We start from the raw sequence: 22,651 nt of genomic DNA, 5'->3' as shown, positions 1-22,651 counted from the left end.
GTACCCGGGCAAAGCTTTCGGCAAACAAAACCCCCAAGTCACGGAGCCGTCAAGTGCAAACGGACATGACATGTGGCATTTCTCTGTCATGATCAACTCTCGGCGTATGCTTTTTTTGTCGAGTGTGCTCCTTTCGCTGCGTACTTTGCTGCTTCGACTCGGCAACGACATCTCATTTTTGCTGAGTATGGCTCTCGGCGTCTTTTTTTTACTGAGCATGCTCATTTTGTCGTGTACTTTGCTGCTTCGACTCGGCACAAATCTGGTTGCCGAGTATGGCTCTCGTCTTTGCCGAGAGCCCGTGTTTTGGCTCTCGGCGTACAGTGAAATTTCAGTAGTGACTACTCCTCGACTATATATATATATATATATATATATATATATATATATATATATATATATATATATATATAGACCTTTTACAGTACATCAAATTAATATAAGCCAACCATTTTATTCATCCAACGGACCAGATTAACACATACTACTTCTCAAACTGCGTGGTACTTTCTGCTAAAACCGTGTAGTATTTTCTGTTAGAGGGGCAAAATCAGAACAGTGACATACCGATTTGGCAGTTAGGGGCAAAAACAGATCCAGTGTATGTGCATTCAACACAGATGCTAGCTCCACTTCAACTTGTCTCTGCATCGACGCAGATGCTTCACTCCTAGACACAATCGTCACCACGTACTAACGCCTCGGACGTTGACATTATCCTTCATGCTGCTGCGATGGCAGTATTCTCAGCACGTTCGAGCTGCCGTGCTGGCGACGTCCACCTCCAGACCTCGGCTGCACCGGCTCGCCGGAGCCCATCCCGTTGTGCCCAACTCGTAATCCATGGTGCCAAGGCCAAGGCACAGCCTCGTGGTAAACGAGTCAAGAAGTAGATGCGAATGAAAAGCCGAGTTGTTGGACACACCGCACTGTAATACGTATCTCGGTGGCCTCCATGAGCTCTGGTAGCCACTCCGCCGACGGATCGACCGGCACGGACATGATTCTCCGGCACCATGAAGAAAGGCCCTCTTCGTTGCGTCCCGATGGCTGCAGGCATGCAGCACTGCACGGCCCACCTTGAGGCGGAGATGGTGGCGTGCGAGGAGGGGCTGCGGCCACCCTGCATTGCTCAACTCGTCCTTTGGTCTGACTGCTCCAATGCAGCGACGCTGATGTCCAGTACGGGCGCTTATCAGGCCATGAACCCAGTTACCCATCGTTTGCCCGTGAAAAATTAGGGTCAAAAGTACCCCTACTTAACCGGCCTGAAACGTTTAAGTACCGCCTAAATTAATGGTTGGATTAGATCCAATACTACCCACTTCTGGCAGTAGTATGATGCACCGTAAAAAAGCTCTTTATATATATAGGCATGTCAATCCGTATTGTAGTCCATATTGAAATTTCCAAAACTTCTTATATTTGTGAACGGAGGGAGTAGCTTATGGTCTCACAATTGCATAGAGAATACAGCTAGTTAAGTGCGTGCTAACGAGCTAGAAAATCTTGATCATGAGCTGTGGAGGCGTGCACGCTAGAAGTCTCACTTGAGGAGGCGCTGTGACCTAATGGCTCGGCCACATGATGCGGCAGTGCAGGGATCTCCAAATTCTCATCATCTGATTCGAGTGTCTTCATGGCTTCTGCGATGAGTGGACGCTTGGTTGGGTCGGGGTGTGTGCACCAGAGCCCGATGAGCAGCACACGCTCCATCTTGCGTTCGTCGTGATCCCTGCTGGTTGACTCGTCCAGCAGCCGTGGGTATATTGCTTCATTGATCGCATGTCTGCCGTGCCGATTCCTTACCTCTGTTAGCAATCGGCTGCCAGCTGGACGCCGGCCTGAAACAATCTCCAGCAAAACGATGCCAAAGCTGTAGACATCTGACTCCCTACTCCGCTTGCCCGTTTCCAAAAATTCCGGGTCTATATACCCTGGGGTCCCGGCTGGATATTGTGTCGTCTTTTGCTGTGTTTCGTGATCAATCAGCCTTGCCAAACCGAAGTCTGTAATCTTAGCTTGATACCTTTCGTCGAGCAATATGTTACAAGGTTTAATGTCACCGTGCAAGACACAATCATTGCATTGTTTGTGGATGTATTCTAGGGCACACCCTGTGTCAAGGATGATCCTGTACCTGCACAACAATCAACAAATAAAATGAGCCAGTCATGCATCATCTTCAATCTTGCGTATATATACTTCCTCCATTCCATAGTTCTTGTCATGGTTTTAGTTTAAATTAAGCTATTTACGTGCTTGTAGGCAGCTTTTTATTGTTGCGATGTTTGTTGTGTAACAGCTAAACCCTGTACTTTCAAACCTTCCTATCAATGAAGGTCGAGATAGAGGAAAAAAAAGGTTCAGGGTGGTGCAAGTTTGGAAGGTTGAGTTACCTCTTGGGCCATGACAACCAGCTCTTGTCCCCATGCAAGTGTTCGTCGAGGCTACCCTGTGATACAAGCTCGTAAACTAGCAAGAGATGGTTGTTGCCGACATCATTGCACCAGCCTACTAACTCTACCAGGTTTCGATGCCTCAGTCCACTGATGGCCTTGATTTCAGCCTGGAACAACCCCTTTTCGGTGTCTGATGCTTGCCCATTGAACCTCTTTATCGCCACTAGTTTGTCTGGATTGGTCAATTTGCCCCGATACACCGATGCAGAGCCCCCTCTTCCCAGCATCGTATCCTCAGCAAAGTTGTTTGTCGCTTCGACAAGCTCATCATACCGGAAACTTCTGGCGATGCTAGCCAAGTGGTTTACCGGGTCCACTAGTAGCAGTACCACGTCCTGCATCTGCATCTGCATGCGGACACCTGCAGCTCTAGGGGGAGCCTCATCTAGGTCGTTATTTCGTGTGTGCCGGCAGCAACAGAAGACAACGACCAAGCCAGAAACTAACAGTACTACACAGCCACAAGAAATAATAATAGCTACTATCGAGGGCCAGGGGAGCTTTGAGTGGCTCTTAGGTTTAGGTTTAGTAGCAGCAGGTGGTTGAGGCTCGGGTGGCGGAGACACATCTAAGCTGGAGTCAAATGACCAAGACATTATCCGGTGTAGCTCGATGGCTGCCCCGGTTGCAGCTGAGAAGCCGATGGCCACGACACTAGGCAAGAGCTGCCTCAGGTCGGCACTGGTGTCGACGTGGTAGGCCACGTCACCGATCTTGAGAGTGGCGGTTAAGATTTGTGTGTTATTGTCATAGCTAACCTGGCAGGTCATAGGGAGACCAGACGTCAGGTTCTTGCCGGGCACCATCACATTGGTGTACCCCCGCGAGATTATGGAGTTGACGTCGATGCCAATGTGGCTGTTGCTGGTGTCTATGCCGGTGTTCAAAAAGGTGTCCAGCTCAACCGCCAGGATCCGGTCGTTGCCGGTGGCATTCGTGTTGCTGTTGTTGGTGAAGAGGCCGAGGTTCCTGCCATTCTCAATGGGGTTCGGGATGCTTGTCGGTGGGTAGTGGCCCAGGAAGAAAGCCATGCCGTCGCCGGTAACTGCACCGTCCTCGGGCTTTATTTGGAAGGAGAAGGTGGTGTTGAATGTTGCGAGCTTGCCGGTGGCGACATCCCAGAGCGGCACCGGCTGCGCGTACACCACGCGGCCCACGCTGTCATGGATTTTTTGGCTCTGGTCGTTCTTTGTCAGCTCGATCATCTGGGAGTCGAAGTATGCATCGCCCTGAAGGATGAAATCTTGTGCGTTGTAGCCGCGGGGCAGGGAAAAATTGGAGTTGAACGAAAGCGAGGAAGCGCGAGGAGGCAGGTGGAGAGACAGCAGCAGCTGGTAGAGGCAAAAGTATCGGATGAATACCCGTGGAAGGCGGGGAGGGCTCACAGCAGCCATTTGCTTGCTGTGTCTTTGGAAACTGAGCAACACTACTCGATATATAGAACCATAACTAGCTAGCTGACAACTTTGTCGCTTTTGCTAAATTTTAAACTTTGTGGAAATCTGCTTTAGTAAGTACAACCCCTTATAAAAGTATTAAGGGTGAAGATCAAAAGATATCCTTTCACACGAAAGGGCCTTAAGGTCTAATCAATTTTAATTTGCATACCAAAAAATTAAGCATCCTTATTTTAAGATGATCTTCTTGTTTCTCTCAGTCGTTAATCTCCCACCGTGTGTCATGATCTGACTGCATTAATGGGCCTTATAATGGGTACTATATTATAAACGAGATCATCTGAATTACCAGAATACAATAATATACACTGTGAAGATAGCATGCAAACCAGTCTAATTACTCCCCACTATGATCAGCTTAACTAGTTTATTTCTTCACACAGGTGACGTTGGAGGTGAAGCACTCAAGCGGGCCACAATGTCGCATTTAGAGTCAGTTCTTTTAGGCGGCTTAAAAAATAAGTTGTCTCTGCGTTGTTTAAAAAATAAGCCGTTTTCTAAATTTGTTGAGATTTATAAATTAATTATCTTATAACTAGTTTAGAAATCTCAATAAATAAATAAAGCGGCTTATTGTTTAAGTTGCCAAAAGATCTGACCCTTACTGGCTGCCGGCCGGAGTCGGCCATATGCTTCCGAGTTTCAAGAATACGGAGTGAACAATTGTCTGTTAAGTAGACACAATACATTAAGCCAAACGCCGACACTACATTAATCCACCAGTTGCAAGTGTACGTGCATTTCAAGGCACGGCAAACAAAACCAATATTTCCTGTCACATTCATATACAGTAGGATCACATCTCACGTTGTCTGTTGAAGAGGACATAAATCCACTTTACCTTGTACAGCAAGAACGTACGCATGGGCTGCTTGGACGGATCCGGTCAAGCCATGGGGAACCCTTGCAACGATAAGGTACAGATTTTTTTGTTGCTGCCATCAAGATTTTGTTTGGGACAGATTTCGGGCCTCGTTCTCGGAATCTGTTTGGCTGGATGGTATGCGAACCAAAGAAATTGCACCAAATGTTTTTCATCTCTCTAAAAGCAAAAACCGCACCGTCCAAAAGGCCTTGCACAACAATTTCTGGATTTCTGAAGTGGACATTGGTGGGAACCTCGCTGTCAACCACATATTGGAGTTCGTCAACATTTAAGAAAAGTTATCGCACGCCCACCTCAACCCTGATGTGGCTGATATAATTTTATGGAAGCTCATCAAAGATGGCCAATATTCTGCGGCGCCGGCTTATAGCGCCCGATTTATTGGGCTTGTGGACACGGACATGCCCCTGTTGGTGTGGAAGAATTGGGCTGTTGGTGTGGAAGAATTGGGCTCCTTTCAAATGCATTTTTTTGCTTGGCTGGTCATCAACAATAGGATTTGGACGGCTGGCCAGCTTGACCGCAGAGGATGGCCAAACTGTAACCTTTGCCGCCTATGCAAGCAGATTCAGGAGTCGGCGGCCCACCTTCTTTTCTAGTCCTGCTACACCATCATAGTTTGGGGAATGATTAAATCATGGCTTGGCTTGCATGATATCCATCATACGGATTGGGGAGGCATGGGTTTCGTCGAAGAGTGGCGACGCAACAATGCTTCTAGGAGGAAACTTCTTATACCTTTGATGTCCTTAATGAACCTCCTGTAAAATCTGGCGTGACCAAGGAAACTTCTTATACCTTTGATGTCCTTGGGACATGGCATCTTTTCAATAGCATCGACCTTGGCTTTTGAGAAGTCCTTAATGAACCTCCTGTAAAATCCGGCGTGACCAAGGAAACTTCTTATACCTTTGATGTCCTTGGGACATGGCATCTTTTCAATAGCATCGACCTTGGCTTTATCAACTTCAATACCTCTTTCAGAAACTTTATGACCCAAGGCAATACCTTCATTAACCATAAAGTGGCACTTTTCCCAATTCAAGACAAGATTAGTTTCTTCATATCTCTGCAAAATTCGATCAAGATTGCTCAAGCAATCATCAAAAGAGGAACCATAGACGGAAAAATCGTCCATGAAAACCTCACAAATCTTTTCACAAAAGTCAGAGAATATAGCCATCATGCATCTTTGAAAGGTAGCAGCTGCATTACATAAACCAAAAGGCATACGTCTATAAGCAAAAGTACCAAAAGGGCATGTAAAAGTAGTCTTTGATTGATCTCTAGCCGACACAGGTATTTGAGAGAAACCAGAATAACCATCTAGAAAGCAATAGTGTGTATTTTTGCATAATCTTTCTAGCATTTGATCAATAAAAGGTAAGGGGTAATGATCTTTCTTAGTAGCTTTATTTAATTTGCGGAAATCAATTACCATCCTATAACCTGTGATAATTCTTCGTGGAATCAATTCATCTTTATCATTAGGAACAACAATAATACCTCCCTTCTTAGGGACACAATGGACAGGACTTACCCACTGACTATGAGCAACGGGATAAATTATACCTGCCTCCAGAAGCTTGAGTATTTCTTTTCTTACCACTTCTTTCATTTTAGGATTCAGACGTCGTTGAGGATCACGAACTGGTTTGGCATCTGCTTCCAAATTTATTTTATATTGACATAGAGTGGGACTAATGCCCTTAAGATCATCAAGAGTATATCCAATAGCAGCACGATGCTTCTTCAGAGTTTTCAATAATCTTTCTTCTTCATGCTCTGAAAGGTTAGCACTAATAATAACAGGATATATCTTCTTTTCATCAACATAAGCATATTTAAGATTATCAGGCAAAGGTTTAAGCTCAAACACGGGATCACCCTTGGGTGGAGGAGGATCCCCTAAAATTTCAACAGGCAAGTTGTGTTGCAGAATAGGTTCCTGTTTAAAGAATACTACATCTATTTCCTTTCTTTCATTCATGAACATATCATTTTCATGGTCTAGCAAATAGTGTTCTAAAGGATCACTAGGAGGTACGAAAATAGAAGCAAGACCAATAATTTCATCTTTACTAGGTAATTCTTCCTCACGATGTTGTTTACTAAATTTAGAGAAATTAAACTCATGAACCATATCATCCAAGACAATAGTAACAACATTCTTTTCGCAATCTATCCGAGCATTAACAGTGTTCAAAAAGGGTCTACCAAATATAATGGGACAAAAGCTATCTTGTGGAGAAGTAAGAACAAGAAAATCAGCAGGATATTTAGTTTTCCCACACAAGACTTCAACATCTCTAAAAATTCCAATTGGTGAAATAGTATCTCTATTGGCAAGTTTAATTGTGACATCAATACCTTCTAACTCAGCAGGTGAAATTTCATTCTTAATTTCTTCGTATAAAGTATGTGGTATAACACTAGCACTCGCACCCATATCACATAAGCCATGATAACAATGATCTCCTATTTTAACAAAAATAACAGGCACGCCTACCACAGATCTATGTTTATCTTTAGCATAAGGTTTAGCAATTCTAGCAGTTTCACCTTCGAACTGAATAACATGCCCATCAATATTATCAGACAAGAGATCTTTAACAATAGCAATATTAGGTTCTACTTTAACTTGCTCATTGGGTGTATAAGTTCTAATATTGCTTTTACGAACAACAGTTGAAGCTTTAGCATGATCCTTTACTCTAACAGGGAAAGGTGGTTTCTCAACATAAGAAGTAGGAACAATAGGATCATTATAAGTGACAGTCTTTTATTCAACTTTAATAGGTGCAGCTACTTTTACTTCTATGGTAGGATGATATTTAAACCACTTCTCCTTAGGGAGATCAACATAAGTAGCAAAAGATTCACAGAAAGAAGCTACTATCTCAGAGTCAAGTCCATATTTAGTGCTAAACTTACGGAAAATATCGGTATCCATAAAAGATTTAACACAATCAAACTTAGGTGTCATACCCAACTCTTTACCTTCGTCGAGGTCCCAATCTTTAGAGTTGCGTTTAATTCTATCCAATAAATTCCATCTGAATTCAGTAGTCTTCATCATAAAAGAGCCAGCACAAGAAGTATCGAGCATGGTGCGATTGTTTTCAGAAAGCCGAGCATATAAGTTTTGCATAATTATTTCTCTCGGGAGCTCATGATTGGGGCATGAATATAACATTGATTTAAGTATCCCCCAAGATTGAGCGATGCTTTCTCCTTCACGAGGCCAGAAATTATATATATAATTGCGATCACGGTGAACAAGATGCATAGGGTAATACTTTTGATGAAATTCCAATTTCAATCTTTTATAGTCCCATGATCTCATATCATCACATAGCCTATACCATATCAATGTGTCTCCCTTTAAAGATAAAGGGAAGACCTTCCTCTTAGCAACATCACCGGGTATACCTGCAAGCTTAAATAATCCACAAACTTCATCCACATATATTAAGTGCTCGTCAGGATGCTTTGTTCCATCTCCTGTAAAAGGGTTAGCTAGCAGTTTTTCCATCATAGCCGAAGGAAATTCAAAAGGAATTTCATTTTCAATAGGTTCAGTAGGTTGAGGAGCAACTCTTTGCTCTACTGGACGGGGTGAAGATACCCCGAACAAGCCCCTCATAGAATTACTTTCCATAGTAACAAGTGACAGTAAATTTCAGCACACTATATAAATTTTTACTTACCAAATTCCACCTAGCAAAGGCGCTACACTCCCCAGCAACGGCGCCAGAAAAGAGTCTTGATGACCCACAAGTATAGGGGATCTATCGTAGTCCTTTCGATAAGTAAGAGTGTCGAACCCAACGAGGAGCAGAAGGAAATGATAAGCGGTTTTCAGTAAGGTATTCTCTGCAAGTACTGAAATAAGTGGTAACAGATAGTTTTGTGACAAGATAAATGGTAACGAGCAACAAGTAACAAAAGTAAATAAAGTGCAGCAAGATGGCCCAATCCTTTTGTAGCAAAGGACAAGCCGAAACAAACTCTTATAATAGGAAAAGCGCTCCTGAGGACACATGGGAATATCGCCAAGCTAGTTTTCATCACGTTCTTATGATTCGCGTTCGGTACTTTGATAATTTGATATGTGGGTGGACCGGTGCTTGGATGATGTTCTTACTTGAACAAGCATCCACTTATGATTAACCTCTATTGCAAGCATCCGCAACTACAACAAAAGTATTAAGGTAAACCTAACCATAGCATGAAACATATGGATCCAAATCAGCCCCTTACGAAGTAATGCATAAACTAGGGTTTAAGCTTCTGTCACTCTAGCAACCCATCATCTACTTATTACTTCCCAATGCCTTCCTCTAGGCCCAAATAATGGTGAAGTGTTATGTAGTCGACGTTCACATAACACCACTAGAGGCTAGACAACATACATCTTATCAAAATATCAAACGAATACCAAATTCACATGACTACTAATAGCAAGACTTCTCCCTTGTCCTCAGGAACAAACGTACTTACTCACAAAGCATATTCATGTTCATAATCAGAGGGGTAATAATATGCATATAGGATCTGAACATATGATCTTCCACCAAATAAACCAACTAGCATCAACTACAAGGAGTAATCAACACTACTAGCAACCTACTAGCACCAATCCCGGACTTTGAGACAAGAATTGGATACAAGAGATGAACTAGGGTTTGGAGATGAGATGGTGTTGGTGAAGATGTTGATGGAGATTGCCCTCTCCTGATGAGAGGAGCATTGGTGATGACGATGGTGATGATTTCCCCCTCCCAGAAGGAAGTATCCCCGGCAGAACAGCTCTGCCGGAGCTCTAGATTGGTTCCGCCAAGGTTCCGCCTCATGGCGGCGGAGTCTCGTCCCGAAAAGTTCCTTCTTATTTTTTTCTCATCGAAAGACTTCATATAGGAGAAGATGGGTGTCGGAGAGCCACCAGGGGGCCCACGAGGTAGGGGGGCGCGCCCCCCACCCTCGTGAGCAGGGTGTGGGCCCCCTGGCCTTCATCTTTGGTGAGGATTTTTCTTTATTTATTTTAAGATGTTCCGTGGAGTTTCACGACTTTTGGAGTTGCGCAGAATAGGTCTCTAATATTTGCTCCTTTTCCAGCCCAGAATTCCAGTTACCGGCATTCTCCCTCCTTATGTAAACCTTGTAAAATAAGAGAGAATGGCCATAAGTATTGTGACATAAAGTGAAATAACTATCCATAATGCAATAAATATCGATATAAAAGCATGATGCAAAATGGACGTATCAGTAAACCCAAACGCTTTGATCATCTCATCAAATCGAATGTTCCAACTCCGAGATGCTTGCACCAGTCCATAGATTGAGCGTTGGAGCTTGCACACCTTGTCAACATTCTTAGGATCGACAAAACTTTCCGGCTGCATCATATACAATTCTTCCTTAAGGAAACCATTAAATAATGTCGTTTTGACGTCCATTTTCCATATCTCATAATCATAGAATGCGGCAATTGCTACATGATTCGGACGGACTTCAGCTTTGCTACGGGTGAGAAAATCTCAACGTAGTCAACCCCTTGAACTTGTCGACAACCTTAGCAAAAAGCCGAGCCTTATAGATGGTCACATTACCATCCGCGTCTGTCTTCTTCTTAAAGATCCATTTATTTTCTATGGCTCGCCGATCATCGGGCAAGTCAGTCAAAGTCCATACTTCGTTTTCATACATGGATCCTATCTCGGATTTCATGGCTTCCAGCCATTTGTCGAAATCTGGGCCCGCCATCGCTTCTTCATAGTTCGAAGGTTCACCATTGTCTAACAACATGATTTCCAGGACAGGGTTGCCGTACCACTCTGGTGCGGAACGTGTCCTTGTGGACCTTCGAAGTTCGGTAGCAACTTGATCTGAAGTTTCATGATCATCATCATTAACTTCCTCCCTAGTCGGTGCAGGCACCTCAGGAACATTTTCTTGAGCTGCGCCACTCTCCGGTTCAAGAGGCAATACTTCATCAAGTTCTAATTTCCTCCCACTTACTTCTTTCGAGAGAAACTCTTTCTCTAGAAAGGATCCATTCTTGGCAACAAAGGTCTTGCCTTCGGATCTGAGGTAGAAGGTATACCCAATAGTTTCTTTAGGGTATCCTATGAAGACACATTTTTCCGATTTGGATTCGAGCTTTTCAGGTTGAAGTTTCTTGACATAAGCATCGCATCCCCAAACTTCCAGAAACGACAGCTTATGTTTCTCGCCAAACCACAATTCACACGGTGTCGTCTCAATGGATTTCGACGGAGCCCTATTTAAAGTGAATGCGGCAGTCTCTATAGCATAACCCCAAAATGACAGCGGTAGATCGGTAAGAGACATCATAGATCGTACCATATCCAATAGGGTGCGATACGATGTTCGGACACACCATTACGCTGTGGTGTTCCAGGCGGCGTGATTTGTGAAACTATTGCACATTTCCTTAAGGGCATGCCAAATTCATGACTCAAATATTCTCCCCCACGATCTGCTCGTAAGAACTTGATTTTCCTGTCACGTTGATTCTCAACCTCACTCTGAAATTCCTTGAACTTTTAAAAGGTCTCAGACTTGTGTTTCATTAAGTAGACATACCCATATCTACTTAAGTCATCAGTGAGGGTGAGGACATAACGATAGCCACCGCGAGCCTCAACGCTCATTGGACCGCACACGTCAGTATGTATGATTTCCAATAAGTTGGTTGCTCGCTCCATTGTTCCGGAGAACGGAGTCTTGGTCATTTTGCCCATGAGGCATGGTTCGCACATGTCAAATGATTCATAATCAAGAGACTCCAAAAGTCCATCTGCATGGAGTTTCTTCATGCATTTGACACCAATGTGACCAAGGCGGCAGTGCCACAAGTATGTGGGACTATCATTATCAACCTTACATCTTTTGGCATTCACACTATGAATATGTGTAACATCACGTTCGAGATTAAATAAGAATAAACCATTGACCAGCGGGGCATTACCATAAAACATGTCTCTCATATAAATAGAACAACCATCATTCTCAGATTTAAATGAGTAGCCATCTCGCATTAAACGAGATCCAGATACAATGTTCATGCTCAAAGCTGGTACTAAATAACAATTATTGAGGTTTAAAACTAATCCCATAGGTAAATGTAGAGGTAGCGTGTCGACGGCGATCACATCGACCTTGGAACCATTCCTGACGCGCATCGTCACCTCGTCCTTCGCCAGTCTCTGTTTATTCCGCAGTTCCTGTTTTGAGTTACAAATATGAGCAACTGTACCGGTATCAAATACCCAGGAGCTACTACGAGCGCTGGTTAGGTACACATCAATAACATGTATATCACATATACCTTTGGTATTGCCGGCCTTCTTATCCACTAAGTACTTGGGGCAGTTCCGCTTCCAGTGACCGTTTCCCTTGCAATAAAAGCACTCAGTCTCAGGCTTGGGTCCATTCTTTGCTTCTTCCCGGCAGCTTGCTTACCGGGCGCGGCAACTCCCTTGCCGTCCTTCTTGAAGTTCTTTTTACCCTTGCCTTTCTTGAACTTAGTGGTTTTATTCACCATCAACACTTGATGTTCCTTTTTGATTTTCACCTCCGCTGATTTCAGCATTGAATATACCTCGGGAATGGTCTTTTCCATCCCCTGCATATTGAAGTTCATCACAAAGCTCTTGTAGCTAGGTGGGAGCGACTGAAGGATTCTGTCAACGACCACATCATCCGGGAGATTAACTCACAGCTGAGACAAGCGTTTGTGCAACCCAGACATTTTGAGTATGTGCTCGCTGACAGAATTGTTCTCCTCCATCTTACAACTGTAGAACTTGTCGGAGACTTCATATCTCTCGACCTGGGCATGAGCTTGGAAAACTATTTTCAGCTCTTGGAACATCTCATATGCTTCGTGTTGCTCAAAACGCTTTTGGAGCCCCGATTCTAAGCTGTAAAGCATGCCGCACTGAACCAGGGAGTAATCATCACTACGCGTCTGCCAAGTGTTCATAACGTCTTGTTCTTCAGGGAAAACAGGTGCTTCACCTAGCGGTGCATCAAGGACATATGATTTCCTGGCAGCTATGAGGATAATCCTCAGGTTACGGACCCAGTCCGTGTAGTTGCTGCCATCGTCTTTCAGCTTGGTTTTCTCTAGGAACGCGTTGAAGTTGAGGGCAACATTAGCATGGGCCATTTGATCTACAAGACATATTGCAAAGATTTTTAGACTATGTTCATGATAATTAAGTTCATCTAATCAAATTATTAAATGAACTCCCACTCAGATAGACATCCCTCTAGTCATCTAAGTGATACATGATCCGAGTCAACTAGGCCGTGTCGGATCATCACGTGAGACGGACTAGTCATCATCGGTGAACATTTTCATGTTGATCGTATCTTCTATACGACTCATGTTCGACCTTTCGGTCTTCCGTGTTCCGAGGCCATGTCTGTACATGCTAGGCTCGTCAAGTCAACCTAAGTGTACTACGTGTGTAAATCTAGCTTACACCCGTTGTATGCGAACGTTAGAACCTATCACACCCGATCATCACGTGGTGCTTCGGAACAACGGACCTTAGCAACGGTGCATAGTTAGGGGGAACACTTTCTTGAAATTATTGCGAGGGATCATCTTATTTATGCTACCGTCGTTCTAAGCAAATAAGATGTAAAACATGATAAACATCACATGCAATCAAATAGTGACATGATATGGCCAATATCATTTTGCTCCTTTTGATCTCCATCTTCAGGGCGCCATGATCATCATAGTCACCGGCATGACACCATGACCTCCATCATCATGATCTCCATCATCGTGTCTTCATGAAGTTGTCTCGCCAACTATTACTTCTACTACTATGGCTAACGGTTAGCAATAAAGTAAAGTAACTACATGACATTTATGTTGACACGCATGTCATAAATAAATTAAGACAACTCCTATGGCTCCTGCCGGTTGTCATACTCATCGACATGGAAGTCGTGATTCCTATTACAAGAACATGATCAATCTCATACATCACATATATCATTCATCACATCCATTTGGCCATATCACATCACACGGCACATGCCACAAAAACAAGTTAGACGTCCTCTAATTGTTGTTGCAAGTTTTACGTGGCTGTTATAGGTTTCTAGCAAGAACGTTTCTTACCTACGCCAAAAACCACAACGTGATATGCCAATTTCTATTTACCCTTCATAAGGACCCTTTTCATCGAATCCGATCCGACTAAAGTGGGAGAGACAGACACCCGCTAGCCACCTTATGCAACTAGTGCATGTCAGTCGGTGGAACCAATCTCACGTAAGCGTACGTGTAAGGTCGGTCCGGGCCGCTTCATCCCACGATGCCGCCGAATCAATATAAGACTAGTAACGGCAAGTAAATTGACAAAATCAACGCCCACAACAACTTGTGTTCTACTCGTGCATAGAAACTACGCATAGACCTAGCTCATGATGCCACTGTTGGGGATCGTAGCACAAATTTAAAATCTTGTAAGCATCACCAAGATCAATCTATAGAGTCATCTAGCAACGAGAGGGAGAGGAGTGCATCTACATACCCTTGTAGATCGCAAGCGGAAGCGTTCAAGAGAACAGGGTTGATGGAGTCATACTCGTCGTGATCCAAATCACCGATGACCGAGCACCGAACGGACGGCACCTCCGCGTTCAACACACATACGGTTGGGAGAGACGTCTCCTCCTTCTTGATCCAGCAAGGGAAGGAGAGGTTGATGGAGATCCAGCAGCATGACGGCGTGATGGTGGAAGTAGCGGGATCCCGGCAGGGCTTCGCCAAGCGCAAGCGGGGAGGAAGAGGTGTTACGGGAGGGAGGGAGGTGCCAGGGACTTGGGTGCGGCTGCCCTCCCTCCCCTCCACTATATATAGGGGGCCTGGGGGGCGCCGACCCCTAGAGATCCCATCTAATGGGGGGCGGCGGCCTAGGGGGTGGCTTGGCCCCCAAGCCAGGTCGAGGCGCCCCCACCCCCTTAGGGTTTTCAACCCTAGGCGCAAGGGAGGCCCAAGGGGGCGCACCAGCCCACCAGGGGCTGGTTCCCTTCCCACTTCAGCTCATGGGGCCCTCCGGGATAGGTGGCCCCACCCGGTGGACCCCCGGGACCCTTCCGGTGGTCCCGGTACAATACCGGTGACCGCCGAAACTTTCCCGGTGGCCGAAACTGGACTTCCTATATACAAATCTTTACCTACAGACCATTCCGGAACTCCTCGTGATGTCCGGGATCTCATCCGGGACTCCGAACAACTTTCGGGTTACCGCATACTAATATCTCTACAACCCTAGCGTCACCGAACCTTAAGTGTGTAGACCCTACGGGTTCGGGAACCATGCAGACATGACCGAGACAACTCTCCGGCCAATAACCAACAGCGGGATCTGGATACCCATGTTGGCTCCCACATGTTCCACGATGATCTCATCGGATGAGCCACGATGTCGAGGATTCAATCAATCACGTATTCAATTCCCTTTGTCAATCGGTACATTACTTGCCTGAGATTCGATCGTCGGTATCCCAATACCTCGTTCAATCTCGTTACCGGCAAGTCACTTTACTCGTTCCGCAACACATCATCACGTGACCAACCCTTAGTCACATTGAGCTCATTACGATGATGTCTTACCGAGTGGGCCCGGAGATACCTCTCCGTCATGCGGAGTGACAAATCCCAGTCTCGATTCGTGCCCACTCAACAGACACTTTCGGAGATACCCATAGTGCACCTTTATAGTCACCCAGTTCGTAGGCTCGTCATGGTCAAGTAACATGACCTCCAGAACTGGATTACCGTACCACTCTGGTGCAGATCTCACTCTGGTTTTACCTACGAGGTTCGGTAGTAACTTGATCTGAAGTTACATGATCATCATCATTGGCTTCCTCACTAATCGGTCTAGTAGTCACAGGAACAGATTTCTGTGATGAACTACTTTCCAATAAGGGAGCAGGTACAGTTACCTCATCAAGTTCTACTTTCCTCCCACTCACTTCTTTCGAGAGAAATTCCTTCTCTAGAAAGGATCCATTCAACGCAACGAATATCTTGCCTTTGGATCTGTGATAGAAGGTGTACCCACCATTTTCTTTTGGGTATCCTATGAAGACGCACTTCTCCGATTTGGGTTTGAGCTTATCAGGTTGAAACTTTTTCACATAAGCATTGCAACCTCAAACTTTAAGAAACGACAGCTTAGGTTTCTTGCCAACCCATAGTTCATACGGTGTCGTTTCAACGGATTTAGATGGTGCCCTATTTAACGTGAATGCAGCTATCTCTAATGCATAACCCCAAAACGATAGTGGTAGATCGGTAAGAGACATCATAGATCGCACCATATCTAATAAAGTACGGTTATGACGTTCGGACACACCATTACATTGTGGTGTTCCAGGTGGCGTGAGTAGTGAAACTATTTCACATTGTTTTTAACTGAAGGCCAAACTCGTAACTCAAATACTCTTCTCCACGATCAGATCGGAGAAACTTTATTTTCTTGTTACGGTGATTTTTCTCTTCACTCTGAAATTCTTTGAACTTTTCAAATGTTTCAGACTTATGTTTCATCAAGTAGATATACTCATATCTGCTCTTATCATCTGTGAAGATCAAAAAATAATGATACCTGTCGCGAGCCTCAATATTCATCGGACCACATACATCAGTATGTATGATTTCCAACAAATCTGTTGCTCACTCCATTGTTCCGAAGAACAGAGTCTTAGTCATCTTGCCCATGAGGCATGGTTCGCAAGCATCAACTGATTCATAATCAAGTGATTCCAAAAGCCCATCAGCATGGAGTTTCTTCATGCGCTTTACACCAATATGACCTAAACGGCAGTGCCACAAATAAGTTGCACTATCATTATTAACTTTGCATCTTTTGGTTTCAATATTATGATTATGTGTATCACTACGATCGAGATCCAACGAACTATTTTCATTGGGTGTGTGACCATATAAGGTTTTATTCATGTAAACAGAACAACAATTTATTCTCTTACTTAAATGAATAATCGTATTACAATAAACATGATCAAATCATATTCATGCTCAATGCAAACACCAAATAACACTTATTTAGGTTCAACACTAATCCCGAAATTATAGGGAGTGTGCGATGATGATCATATCAATCTTGGAACCACTTCCAACACACATCGTCACTTCACCCTTAACTAGTCTCTGTTTATTCTGCAACTCCTGTTTCGAGTTACTAATCTTAGCAACTGAACTAGTATCAAATACTGAGGGGTTGCTATAAACACTAGTAAAGTACACATCAATAACATGTATATCAAATATACTTATGTTCACTTTGCCATCCTTCTTAGCCGCCAATCACTTGGGGTAGTTCCGCTTCCAGTGACCAGTCCCTTTGCAGTAGAAGCACTTAGTCTCAGGCTTAGTACCAGACTTGGGCTTCTTCACTTGAGTAGCAACTTGCTTGCTGTTCTTCTTGAAGTTCCCCTTCTTCCCTCTGCCCTTTTCTTGAAACTAGTGGTCTTGTCTACCATCAACACTTGATGTTTTTCTCGATTTCTACCTTCGTCAATTTCAGCATTACGAAGATCTTGGGAATCGTTTCCGTTATCCCTTGCATATCATAGTTCATCACGAAGTTCTACTAACTTGGTGATGGTGACTAGAGAATTATGTTAATCACTATTTTATCTGGAAGATTAACTCCCACTTGACTCAAGCAATTGTAGTACCCAGACAATCTGAGCACATGCTCACTAGTTGAGCGATTCTCCTCCATCTTTTAGCTATAGAACTTGTTGGAAACTTCATATCTCTCAACTCGGGTATTTGCTTTGAAATATTAACTTCAACTCCTGGAACATCTCATATGTTCCATGACGTTCAAAACGTCTTTGAAGTCCCGATTCTAAGTCGTTAAGCATGGTGCACTAAACTATCAAGTAGTCATCATATTGAGCTAGCCAAACATTCATAACGTCTGCATCTGCTCCTGCAATAGGTCTGTCACCTAGCGGTGCATCAAGGACATAATTCTTCTGTGCAACAATGAAAATAAACCTCAGATCACGGATCCAATCCGCATCATTGCTACTAACATTTTTCAACACAATTTTCTCTAGGAACATATCAAAATAAACACAGGGAAGCAACAACGTGAGCTATTGATCTACAACATAATTTGCAAAAAACTACCAGGACTAAGTTCATGATAAATTTAAAGTTCAATTAATCATATTACTTAAGAACTCCCACTTAGAAAGACATCCCTCTAATCTTCTAAGTGATCACGTGATCCAAATCAACTAAACCATGTCCGATCATCACGTGAGATGGAGTAGTTTCAATGGTGAACATCACTATGTTGATCATATCTACTATATGATTCATGCTCGACCTTTCGGTCTCCGTGTTCCGAGGCCATATCTGTATATGCTTGGCTCGTCAAGTATAACCTGAGTATTCCGAGTGTGCAACTGTTTTGCACCCGTTGTATTTGAACGTAGAGCCTATCACACCCGATCATCACGTGGTGTCTCAGCACGAAGAACTTTCGCAACGGTGCATACTGAGGGAGAACACTTCTTGAGAATTAGTGAGAGATCATCTTAAAATGCTACCGTCAAACTAAGCAAAATAAGATGTATAAAAAGATAAACATCATATGCAATCAAAATATGTGACATGATATGGCCATCATCATCTTGCGCCTTTGATCTCAATCTCTAAAGTACTGTCATGATCGCTATCGTCACCGGCATGACACCATGATCTCCATCATCTTGATCTATATCAATGTGTCATCACATGGTTGTCTCACCAACAATTGCTCTTGCAACTATTGCTATCGCATAGAGATAAAGTAAAGCAATTATTTGGCGCTTGCATCTTATGCAATAGAGAGATAACCATAAGGCTTTTGCCAGTTGCCGATAACTTCAACAAAACATGATCATCTCATGCAACAACTTATATCTCATCACGTCTTGACCATATCACATCACAACATGCCCTGCAAAAACAAGTTAGACGTCCTCTACTATGTTGTTGCAAGTTTTACGTGGCTGCTGCGGGCTTAAGCAAGAACCAATCTTACCTACGCATCAAAAACCACAACGATAGTTTGTCAAGTTGGTGTTATTTTAACCTTCGCAAGGACCGGGCGTAGTGTTGGAGAACGTAGTAATTTCAAAAAAAATTCCTACGCTCACGCAAGATCATGGTGATGCATAGCAACGAGAGGGGAGAGTGTGATCATTTACCCTTGTAGATCGACAACGGAAGCATTAGGTTGATGTAGTCGTACGTCTTCACGGTCCGACCGATCCAAGCACCGTTACTCCGGCACCTCCGAGTTCTTGGCACACGTTCAGCTCGATGAAGATCCCCGGGCTCCGATCCAGCAAAGCGTCGGGGAGGAGTTCCGTCAGCACGACGGCGTGGTGACGATCTTGATGTTCTACCGTCGCAGGGCTTCGCCTAAGCACCGCTACAATATGACCGAGGTGGAATATGGTGGAGGGGGGCACCACACACGGCTAAGGAACGATCACGAAGATCAACTTGTGTTCATGGGGTGCCCCTTGCCTCAGTATATAAAGGATGGAGGAGGAGGAGGCCGGCCAAGGCAATTGGTGCAGCCAGGATGTGGAGTCCTACTAGGACTCCAAGTCCTAGTAGGAGTCCACCAAGAGGGGAGGAAGGGAGAAGGAAGTGGAGAAGAAGGAAAGGTGGCCGGCCCCCTTTTCCCTAGTCTAATTCGGACTAGAGGGGAGGGGGGCGCAGCAGCCCCTTGGCCCTTTCTCCTCTTCCCACTAAAGCCCATCAAGGCCCATTGCTTCTCCCGTAACTACCCGGTACTCCGAAAAATACCCGAATCACTCGGAACCTTTCTGATGTCCGAATATAGTCATCCAATATATCGATCTTTACGTCTCGACCATTTCGAGACTCCTCGTCATGTCCCCGATCTCATCCGGGACTCCGAACTCCTTCGGTACATCAAAACTCATAAACTCATAATATAACTGTCATCGAAACCTTAAGCGTGCGGACCCTAACGGTTCGAGAACAATGTAGACATGACCGAGACATGTCTCCAGTCAATAACCAATAGCGGAACTTGGATGCTCATATTGGCTCCTACATATTCTACGAAGATCTTTATCGGTCAGACCGCATAACAACATACGTTGTTCCCTTTGTCATCGGTATGTTACTTGCCCGAGATTCGATCGTCGGTATCTCAATACCTAGTTCAATCACGTTACCGGCAAGTCTCTTTACTCGTTCCGTAATACATCATCTCACAACTAACTCATTAGTTGCAATGCTTGCAAGGCTTATGTGATGTGCATTACCGAGAGGGCCCAGAGATACCTCTCCGACAATCGGAGTGACAAATCCTAATCTCAAAATACTCCAACCCAACAAGTACCTTCGGAGACACCTGTAGAGCACCTTTATAATCACCCAGTTACGTTGTGACGTTTGGTAGCACACAAAGTGTTCCTCCGGTAAACGGGAGTTGCATAATCTCATAGTCATAGGAACATGTATAAGTCATGAAGAAAGCAATAGCAACAAACTAAACGATCAAGTGCTAAGCTAACGGAATGGGTCAAGTCAATCAGATCATTCATCTAATGATGTGATCCCATTAATCAAATAACAACTCTTTGTCTATGGTTAGGAAACATAACCATCTTTGATTAATGAGCTAGTCAAGTAGAGGCATACTAGTGACACTCGGGGGCGCAGCAGCCCCTTGGCCCTTTCTCCTCTTCCCACTAAAGCCCATCAAGGCCCATTGCTTCTCCCGTAACTACCCGGTACTCCGAAAAATACCCGAATCACTCGGAACCTTTCCGATGTCCGAATATAGTCGTCCAATATATTGATCTTTACGTCTCGACCATTTCGAGACTCCTCGTCATGTCCCCGATCTCATCCGGGACTCCGAACTCCTTCGGTACATCAAAACTCATAAACTCATAATATAACTGTCATCGAAACCTTAAGCGTGCGGACCCTACGGTTCGAGAACAATGTAGAAATGACCGAGACATGTCTCCGGTCAATAACCAATAGCGGAACCTGGATGCTCATATTGGCTCCTACATATTCTACGAAGATCTTTTATCGGTCAGACCGCATAACAACATACGTTGTTCCCTTTGTCATCGGTATGTTACTTGCCCGAGATTCGATCGTCGGTATCTCAATACCTAGTTCAATCTCGTTACCGGCAAGTCTCTTTACTCGTTCCGTAATACATCATCTCACAACTAACTCATTAGTTGCAATGCTTGCAAGGCTTATGTGATGTGCATTACCGAGAGGGCCCAGAGATACCTCTCCGACAATCGGAGTGACAAATCCTAATCTCAAAATACGCCAACCCAACAAGTACCTTCGGAGACACCTGTAGAGCACCTTTATAATCACCCAGTTACGTTGTGACGTTTGGTAGCACACAAAGTGTTCCTCCGGCAAACGGGAGTTGCATAATCTCATAGTCATAGGAACATGTATAAGTCATGAAGAAAGCAATAGCAACAAACTAAACGATCAAGTGCTAAGCTAACGGAATGGGTCAAGTCAATCAGATCATTCATCTAATGATGTGATCCCATTAATCAAATAACAACTCTTTGTCTATGGTTAGGAAACATAACCATCTTTGATTAATGAGCTAGTCAAGTAGAGGCATACTAGTGACACTCTGTTTGTCTATGTATTCACACATGTATTATGTTTCCGGTTAATACAATTCTAGCATGAATAATAAACATTTATCATGATATAAGGAAATAAATAATAACTTTATTATTGCCTCTAGGGCATATTTCCTTCAGTCTCCCACTTGCACTAGAGTTAATAATCTAGATCACAACGCCATGTGATTTAACATCAATAGTTCACATCTTTATGTGATTGGTTCACATCTCCATGTGACTAACACCCAAAGGGTTTACTAGATTCAATAATCTAGTTCACATCGCTATGTGATTAAGACCCAAAAAGTGATCATGTTTTGCTTGTGAGAGAAGTTTAGTCAACGGGTCTGCCACATTTAGATCCGCATGTATTTTGCAAATTTCTATGTCAACAATGCTCTGCATGGAGCTACTCTAGCTAATTGCTCCCACTTTCAATATGTATCCAGATTGAGACTTAGAGTCATCTGGATCAGTGTCAAAACTTGCATCGACATAACCCTTTACGACAAACCTTGTGTCACCTCCGTAATCGAGAAACATATCCTAATTCCAGTAAGGATAATTTTGACCGCTGTCCATTGATCTACTCCTAGATCACTATTGTACTCCCTCTCTTAACACAGTGTATGGTATACAATAGATCTGGTACACAGCATGGCATACTTTATAGAACCTATGACTGAGGCATAGGGAATGACTTTCATTCTCTTTGTATCTTCTGCCGTGGTCGGGCTTTGAGTCTTACTCAACTTCACACCTTGTAACACAGGCAAGAACTCTTTCTTTGACTGCTTCATTTTGAACTACTTCAAAATCTTGTCAAGGCTTGTACTTATTGAAAAAACTTATCAAGCATCTTGATCTATCTCTATAGATCTTGATGCTCAATATGTAAGCAGCTTCACCGAGGTCTTTCTTTGAAAAACTCCTTTCAAACACTCCTTTATGCTTTGCAGAATAATTCTACATTATTTCCGATCAACAATATGTCATTCACATATACTTATCAGAAATGATGTAGTGCTCCCACTCACTTTCTTGTAAATACAGGCTTCACCGTAAGTCTGTATAAAACTATATGCTTTGATCAACTT

The 22,651-nt window shown here is 43.7% G+C and overlaps 1 protein-coding gene across 1 annotated transcript; it reads right to left on the bottom strand.

The window, feature by feature from the left end:
• Positions 1–1,491: 1,491 nt before the first annotated feature.
• Positions 1,492–3,856, bottom strand: LOC125507449 (L-type lectin-domain containing receptor kinase IX.1-like). Its single transcript, XM_048672026.1, has 2 exons — positions 2,400–3,856; positions 1,492–2,140 (listed from the first exon to the last, which is right to left on the bottom strand). Exons 1-2 carry the CDS (start codon positions 3,854–3,856, stop codon positions 1,492–1,494), a joined length of 2,106 nt encoding a protein of 701 aa, XP_048527983.1.
• Between the last annotated feature and the right edge of the window lie 18,795 nt (positions 3,857–22,651).

Source organism: Triticum urartu, chromosome 5 (genome assembly GCF_003073215.2).
Source record: "Triticum urartu cultivar G1812 chromosome 5, Tu2.1, whole genome shotgun sequence".
NCBI classification, from domain to species: Eukaryota; Viridiplantae; Streptophyta; class Magnoliopsida; order Poales; family Poaceae; genus Triticum; species Triticum urartu.
Note: the sequence above shows the minus strand (reverse complement) of the source record. Positions and strands in the feature narration are given on the sequence as shown.

Bases quoted from the DNA above. Each gene is read 5' to 3' on its own strand.
- LOC125507449 (XM_048672026.1), bottom strand. From the start codon at position 3,856: ATGGCTGCTGTGAGCCCTCCCCGCCTTCCACGGGTATTCATCCGATAC. The intron at 2,141-2,399 runs GTAACTCAACCT...ATTGTTGTGCAG, and splicing joins TGGTTGTCATGGCCCAAGAG to GTACAGGATCATCCTTGACA.